This window comes from Camponotus vicinus, unplaced genomic scaffold (assembly GCF_025532165.1).
Source record: "Camponotus vicinus isolate PSW18456_S1 unplaced genomic scaffold, iyCamVici1.0 SCAF_12, whole genome shotgun sequence".
In the NCBI taxonomy this organism is placed as follows: Eukaryota; Metazoa; Arthropoda; class Insecta; order Hymenoptera; family Formicidae; genus Camponotus; species Camponotus vicinus.
Genome location: NW_028141948.1, coordinates 13,146,667 through 13,154,704, shown reverse-complemented (window position 1 = coordinate 13,154,704; position 8,038 = coordinate 13,146,667). Strand labels below are relative to the sequence as shown.

The 8,038-nt window shown below is 34.6% G+C and overlaps 2 protein-coding genes across 3 annotated transcripts; one reads left to right on the top strand and one right to left on the bottom strand.

Annotated features, from left to right (window-relative positions):
• Positions 1–869: 869 nt before the first annotated feature.
• On the top strand, positions 870–5,059 carry LOC145962531 (GPI ethanolamine phosphate transferase 1). 2 transcript variants are annotated; one of them, XM_083083657.1, is made up of 8 exons: positions 870–1,238; positions 1,506–1,726; positions 1,798–2,023; positions 2,104–2,326; positions 2,476–2,914; positions 3,065–3,401; positions 3,574–3,952; positions 4,241–5,059. In XM_083083657.1, exons 1-8 carry the CDS (start codon positions 946–948, stop codon positions 4,667–4,669), a joined length of 2,547 nt encoding a protein of 848 aa, XP_082939783.1. In that variant the 5' UTR covers positions 870–945; the 3' UTR covers positions 4,670–5,059. The 2 variants fall into 2 exon arrangements, with proteins under 2 accessions (XP_082939783.1, XP_082939782.1); XM_083083656.1 differs by having other exon boundaries at positions 2,104–2,386.
• Sf3b2 (splicing factor 3B subunit 2) lies at positions 5,020–7,851 on the bottom strand. The gene is made up of 3 exons (XM_083083658.1): positions 7,731–7,851; positions 5,503–7,551; positions 5,020–5,371 (listed from the first exon to the last, which is right to left on the bottom strand). The coding sequence occupies exons 2-3, from the start codon at positions 7,540–7,542 to the stop codon at positions 5,303–5,305; spliced, it is 2,109 nt and encodes a 702-aa protein (XP_082939784.1). The 5' UTR covers positions 7,543–7,551; positions 7,731–7,851; the 3' UTR covers positions 5,020–5,302.
• Positions 7,852–8,038: the final 187 nt, after the last annotated feature.

The following is an 8,038-nucleotide window of genomic DNA, read 5'->3' as shown; positions in this document are numbered from 1 at the left end:
AGCTTAAAAAATAAAAAGTGAAACTTTTAGTTTTTATTTTTGCGATTAAAATGGCATTAAACACAATATAAATCGGATAATTTTTAATTAATCTGTCTGATAATAAAAATTTTGATTATATATTTAACTAAATTTATCCGATTTTCATGTTTGCTATCATTTTAATCGCAAAATTCTCATTATTCCATTAAAATTACTTTCAAACAAATAAAATGCATTTTATTTTCTTCTAAGATGATAGATACTCGTGAAATGATATAGATAAAGGAAGTTTCGTATAAGAAAATTCGGAATTCTTGATGATACGTCATCTTGATCTTTACTCTTGATCTTACATTCTTGCTCTCGTTTTCAATGATATCGAGAACTTTTTGTTATCTATAAGCGACTTTAATTCATAAAATAAAAACTAAAACTTTTATATACTCAATGTTGTATTTATATGTATTTATATATATTTATATTTATTATTTATATCTATTATAGTTTATATTTTTTAAAAGAATTATGTATTGCGTATGTATGTATGTGTGGTCTTCATATGATGTCTTCTGAAAATGATCTATACAATTGTATGTATGTACAACTAATTATATGAGAAACATATACGTGTGTTTTATGAAAATATAAAATCTGTATCATAAGTCGGAAAGAAGAGAGAAAGAAAGAGAAAAAATCACAAAACTTTTTATATTAGAAATGTATTTTATATGTATATATCTTGTATTTGTATTATAACATTTGTATTACCGACACTATAGCACGGAACAGAACCACAATTTCTGGATATAGCGTGTTATCCATTAAGAAATTTTATGGAAGTGGCTATGTAGTTCAATGTCTACGCTTTATATATAGAGGCGCTTGAATACGAGCTCTTCTCTGACGTGACTGTGCGTATGTATGTTGTCTCAATATTTTTAGAAATTTCGAAAACTATTAAAAATGTTTGTGAAAAAGTTACTCGATATCGCGAATTGTCAATTGTCTAATCCAGAAAGAAAAAAAAATAAGCAATGGCTCGAGACAGGCAATAATTATTTGTTCAGTCTATGGGGATTGATTGTACACTTGATTTTATTATGGGGTGTGCTTGACGTTAATTTTCATTCGCCTATCATTAAAGAATTGCCAGTTGTACCAGCACCGAGTGGCTCACCAGCTAAAAGGGTATTACTTTTTGTAGCGGATGGTCTGAGGTTTCAGACGTTCATAGATAAGTCACCACCTTATCTCAGGTATTCTTCAATACTTTTCATTCTTCAAAAATGGAACAATTCTGTTTTTGTTACCTTAATTTTGTTTAATTAATTTTAAAATATATTAATATTCTTATTAAAGATCAACTTAATTTTATTTATTTTAGTATTAATTAAAAATTTATATATTATTATGGTTTATATAAATTTTGATATATTAATAATGATATAATTTATATTTTATATTATATTTCTTAATATTTTTTTTTTTTTTGTACATTTTACTTAATCAAATCTATTTTACAGAGATGTAATAAAGAATAAGGGTGTTTGGGGAATATCTCATACAAGAGTACCCACAGAATCAAGACCAGGGCATGTCGCAATTGCAGCAGGATTGTATGAGGATCCCAGTGCTATTTTTAAGGGATGGCAGGAAAATCCAGTAGATTTTGATTCTGTCTTCAATCAAAGCTATGCTACTTGGGCTTGGGGCAGTCCAGATATAATTCCAATATTCACAAAAGGTATTCTAGAAATAATAGTATTATCAATTTTTCCTATTTCTTATGCTTATATTAAAATTTTGAAAAGGCAGGTAGCAAACGAAACGTTCATGGAAAAAGTTATCCTTCTGCATGGCAGGATTTTGACTCAAACTTGAATAATCAAACAATGCGCTTGGATTCATGGGTGTTTAATGCTTATTTTGAATGGTTGCAGTCCTCAGTAGCTAAAATGTTGAAAAATCAGAATGGTATCATTTTATTTTTTCATTTACTCGGATGTGACACTCTAGGACATGCTAAAAAGCCATATTCCAGGTATTAAAAATTTGTTGCAAATTTATAATGTTTTAAAATGCAAAGTGCAAATTTATTAATAAAAGAGAAATTTCGAGTAGGGAATATGTCGAAAATATGAACTATGTCGATCTGAGAATTGAAGAGACTGTGAATATGACAGAAAACTTTTTTGGGAAAGGTACCACTGCTTATGTATTCACAGCAGATCATGGAATGACTGATTGGGGATCCCATGGAAGTGGATTGCCATACGAAACTGAAACACCATTAATTGTTTGGGGAGCAGGAGTAAAATCTGGCTTTCGTCAAGATATTGAACAAGCGAGTATAGCTCCTTTGATAGCATCTTTGATAGGAATTCCTATTCCTGTAAATAACGAAGTAAATTTGCATTTTATATATATACACATATATATTATATAACTATTGTTTTAATGTTTTTAAAATATCTACATGAAATATTCTCTCAGGGTGCACTGCCATGGCAATACTTCAATATGAATTATCAGGAATATGTTGGATATTCTTTACTCAACAATGTAAAACAACTTGCATATCAAGTAACTGGAAATCGTGCGATAAATGGCGAGACAAGTATCGATTGGCGAGAAACGCAATTAAATAGTAGAATTCGTAAAATCGAAGAACATATTGGTCAAGGAAGTATAATAGATGGAATTCGGGAAAGTGAAGAAGCAATTAGTTTTGGCAAGGAAGCTTTGTCATATTTCAGACAATATCAGCGAATACGATTTTTGATATATCTATCAATAATGTGGCTTGGCTGGATAGTTATATTACTCTTGAAAATAACTGGAACAAAACGTCGATGTTTCCGAATCTCTATATTACAATTTGTAAACATTGGATTCGCAAGTCTGTTGATAATAATATTAATCAGATATGCAGGTAAGAAGTTTATTTTTAAACTGTATTCTAAAATGTAATTAAATTAATGCAAAAGATATATTGCTTTTTGTTGTCAAATTTTTTTTAGATCAAATGATTTTATTTATAAAAAATATTTTATGTAATATATTTAATTTATTGTGTGTACAGTATCCAATTACAACAACTGGAGATTACTATGCTATGCAACCTTTGCTATAATATCTGTATGGTTTGCTATTGTTAAAATAATTACATCGATGCCTGTATTTATAAAGAGAAGCAAGAAGAAACTTTTCATAGATATTGGAGGCACATTATTATTATTAGTAATACTATTTGTTGGACTGACATATAGATTCGCGCTCAGCATAGGAATACTATCTCTTATATTGATACGAATAGCAAAGTCGAAAAATGTATCACCACCTATGATTTGGACGTCGATAGCACTATGTGCATTTCCTTTATTGCCAGTCGTGGAGCCATATCCACGTGTTTATATTGTGTATGTCTATATTAAAAACAATTGCATCATTAAAAGTCATTTAAGAATATTTTAATAGAAAAGAAAATATTAGAGATTGCTAAAAAGTTTGCTCGATTTGTTTTTCTTTTACTAGTAATATAAATTGATTTTTAATAATGAATTTTTTTATCGACTTAAGTCTTTCTTTCAGGATAATTGGCATTTTTGTAGCAATGTCGATAATAATTATCAATGAGACATCGCAGAATCGGAAAACAATGGAAATTTTACGTCTAATCGTTACGAGCCTCGTTTACACAGAATTTCTCGATGGTCGATATTACATATCGTGGATTATTCTACTAACTACACCATTATGTATTTGGTCCTATCCAACAGAAAACAAGAGAAGAATGCTGGGCGTAATGTTTGGATTTTTCTGCCCTCTTATATTATTGTCTGCATCTTACGAGCCACTCTTCTTCATTATACTTACAATCAATTTACTTTATTGGTTGCAAGTCATTTCAAACAGATCAGGAAATACACAACAAACTATTACAAAAGACTTGATCCAGGCAGCGTTTTTCGTATCCTTTTAAGACTTTTTGATTATTATAAAAATTTCTCTGAAGAGTTGGTGATATTTATAACTGACATTTTTATTATAAAAATTATAATTAATTATAAAATAGATATAAAATAGATTAATAGATTATTAAATTAATATCATGATAATAAGTAATCTTATATTATAGTTTCTTTCTAGGAAAATATTAAAATTTATCTTTTATCTTTAATTTTCCAATATTTTTGTTTTGATTTGTGTGAGGGACAGCTATTGTCATATTATACATATCCTTAACATCTTATTACAGATGTTGTACATATTATTGTGTTTCTTCGGCACAGGTAACATGGCGAGCATTAGTTCGTTCGATCCATCTTGGACGCGTCACTTTGTCACAGTTTTCTCTCCGTTTCTAATGACATCTTTGATACTTTTCAAACTTAGTATTCCTTTAATATTAGTCGGATGCGCGAGCTATTCACTAGAATCAGAATGCCGGAAACCTATTTCTTTAGCCGTTCTTTTTTTAGGTGATTGCTTATCGTTACCTTTAATGTACTATGTCACACCATACGGCAGTTGGCTCGACATCGGTAGCGCTATCAGTAAGTTCATTATCGCTCTTTCTCTTCCTTGTCTTTTTGTATTATTGCGATGTCTTTCATATCTACTTATGGAATTGGATTTAAAACGATTCCGAGTCAACTTACTACCTCAAAAGAAGTATATTGTATAATTTTTTTATATATGTGTATATAAAATTATAATAAGAATTATAATTAAATTATTATTTTGTTGAACCAAAGTTTGAGTAGGTTGTTTTAATCGTGCATTTTGAACACCCACTTGTTTGTAGACGATTAATTTGAGAATATATTATATATTGCAATAAAATTTAATACAAAAAAATGTCGATACAACAGTACATTATATTAATGAACTGTATGTGACTTAATTATATCCATATATGCTATATTGTCATTATAACGAAATATACACATAATTAAAACATTGAATAGGTATACCTATGTGCATGTATCTGATGAAAGACTGCATTTTTATATAATATTTATGTAGTCATTCCTGTATTACATAAAAAAGACGATTATATATTTATTGAAAAATATTCAGTTTTTAGTATATTATTAATCCATCACTGTCGTCAATGCATATATTGTAAATATACATACTGATTCAATTTATTATCGCGCGATCGATCATATAGCTTGTAAATACAAAATTGGAATCATTATTAAGTAATGTTTTATGATCTCTTATTGAAGTAGTGCATTACAATAAATCCAATCTTACGCTACCAAACAACTTCATTCTTATATAATACATCTAGTCATGTGCAAAAATAATACGCTTAAAATTTAAATTCTTTATATTTCTTAGATGTTTTCGTGTCCTGGATTTGCTGACGTTTGCGTTTACTCTGAAACATAAAAAACAAAAGTAATTGACATAAAAAAAACAATTTTATTTAAAGAACAATTCTATTTATATAATTATATACATGTATAATATATTTACTTGCGATACATGTACAACTAATAATACGTATACCTTTTGCCGTTGTACATGATCTTGCAGCATATCAGATAGATCTTCCCTCCTGAGATGCGCTTGCCTCGATCTCATCGTCTCCTCGTATCTGGATGCCATCGCTTCGGAATCGAGGTCCAACTCGCTAGGATCCAGCGTCAGCTCTACCGCCCCGTCCTTCTCCGCACGAGCATCGCTCGCGCTACCGCTGATTCCGCCGCGACGTGCAGCGATTACGGATGGCGGTGCCTGACCACCCGCCGCACCCGTCATATCATACACGTGCGTGCTGCCCATCATACTGGCGCCCAGACCCTCCGTACGACGTTCCTGCAATACCGTGTACAACGCGGGCGTATCGCCGCCCTCCATCTCGCTCTCTATCTTCTTCTTCCGCAGTTCAATGGTCTCCGGAGTCTCCAGACCCGCTGGGATCGACGTGATGCCACTCGGCGTGATCAAGCCCTCGGCACCGGGCGTGACCAATCCGCTGCCATCATCGTCTCCGTCCTTTCCTTCGCCCTCGCCGCCTTCACCGCCCTCCTCGGCGTCCTCGTCCTCGTCCTCATCGCCCGATGACTCCGATTCCGGCTCACCCCACATTCCCCGATCTATCTCCTCGTCCATCGCATCTGCGCCGGATGTACGGGACACGCCAAACACGTCTCCGTAGAGCGGTCTACCCGTTTCATCCACCGGCGGTTTTCCCCATCCACCTGCATGATAACCGAAAGCGCAACCCTCTGGAATGGGCGCATTTAAACCGGGTATCTTGAGGTTCGGGTAACTCGGCGGCGGGCCGTAACGTTGCATAGCTATGAGCCACGGTGGAGGTACTTTCTGACAATTCGGTCCAACTGGCATGCCCAGTGCTGTACGCAATTCATCCGACAATTCGCCCGGCTTTTTCTCCTTTAAGCGCGTCTCAAATTCCTTGCCCTCGTAGTAGAGATCGCCGTGAATCGTCATGCGCGGCTTTGTTTGCCATTTAAAGAAGGCGTCATGCAACTTCTGATAATCTATATCAATTTTACCCAACTTGGGCCTCGCTCGTTCCCGCATCTTCGCCTTCAGCGTACGCGTGTCGTCGCGCTCTTGCAGACTCGCTCTCATCTCCGTAATACCGGTGCGTTTTATGAAGTCTGGTAGATCAAACGGTGGTTTCTCTATACCACGTTTGCCCTGAAGATACTTCCGTTTGAAGCACCAATGTCTCGGTACCGGGACCGTGTTTCGATGCGCTTTCAATTGTACAAGCAGCTTCGGATCTCGCGCGGTGACATCGTGCATTTCCACAACATCCGGACGACCTACCAGTTGCTTTAATTCCGCTACGCTTAGCCGTGTGAGCCTCTTGAGTTTTCTCTTAGACAGCCGTGGAGCACCATTCTCGCCAGTACCCTGTTGTTGTTGTTGCTGATTCGCATCATCGTCGAAATCATCCAACAACGGCACCTTACTCGGTACACCAGTGCCAGCGGTTTGTATATTTGTCACTGGCGGATACTGCCCGATAGGTTCACCCTTGTCAGCCGCGTCGTTCGGACTCGGTTCCGGTTCGACAAGTTTAAATGCTTCAAAGACTCTAGCAAATTGACGGTACATTGGTTCTAAATCATTTATGCTCGGTATTTCTTGTATATATTCTATTTCCGGCAAATCTTCTTTACTCTTAGGATCCTCTATATTGTCCTTTTGTTCAGCATCTTTCTTTTCTGCATTGTGTCTCTTCCTCTTTGACTTTTTCTTCTTCTTTGTCTTGCTTGATTTGGATTCTATTTTCTCTGATTTTTGTTCCAGTTCCGTTATGGCATCTTCTATCTGAGTAGCATCCTCGCTATCATCTCTTGGTGATTTACTTACAGAAATAACGCTGTCAGGATCACTGCCTATTTCTTTAGCCCTTTCTGTTTTAAATGCCAAGGCTTGCTCCAAAGCAGCTGGAAGCTTGACAGAACTACTGTCTCCTTCTCCAATTCCATCGTCAACATTCTGATTTTGTAACTCTGATGGAGGGGCCACTTTCAAGCTCAAAAGACTTGGAAGGGTTTTGGTATCCATACTGGATGACTGTAATAAAAAGATTTAAAATGTAACTTTAATAATATTAATTTGTTACAGATGGTCTTTGAAATTTGAACACATCATTTATTTCATTACTGATAAAATTACGCAAATTTGAGTGTAAACTTAAAGCCATACAAGCACATATAAGTTGAGAGAATGAAGCATTATATGTTCATATATACCTTTTTAAGCAATACCAAAAATTGTTTTTTTTTTTTTCTTCTATGCCAGAGACAAACTTGAGAGTCACCTTGCTACGGGCATATTGTGATCTGATGCGCCATCTGAGAAGTGGACGTAAACTATGTCCGTAAGGATGGGTTTTCACTTGACTGCTCGACACTCATTTTCTAGCGTCAAAAAACATCACGTGACTAAAAATAAAGATACCAATTCGTCATTTTTTGATCACATGAAAACCCACCCTAAGTCAAAAACTATATTTGGTAATTTCTGGGGAAATTTCTTCAGAAATTACTAAATATGATTT

Excerpts from the sequence above, each read along its gene's own strand:
- LOC145962531 (XM_083083656.1), top strand. The coding sequence starts at position 946 with ATGTTTGTGAAAAAGTTACTCGATATCGCGAATTGTCAATTGTCTAAT. Across the intron at positions 2,024-2,103 it reads GCTAAAAAGCCATATTCCAG|GGAATATGTCGAAAATATGA; the intron begins GTATTAAAAATT and ends AATTTCGAGTAG. Across the intron at positions 2,915-3,064 it reads AATATTAATCAGATATGCAG|TATCCAATTACAACAACTGG; the intron begins GTAAGAAGTTTA and ends TTGTGTGTACAG.
- Sf3b2 (XM_083083658.1), bottom strand. The coding sequence starts at position 7,542 with ATGGATACCAAAACCCTTCCAAGTCTTTTGAGCTTGAAAGTGGCCCCT. Across the intron at positions 5,372-5,502 it reads ATCATGTACAACGGCAAAAG|AGTAAACGCAAACGTCAGCA; the intron begins GTATACGTATTA and ends TTTATGTTTCAG.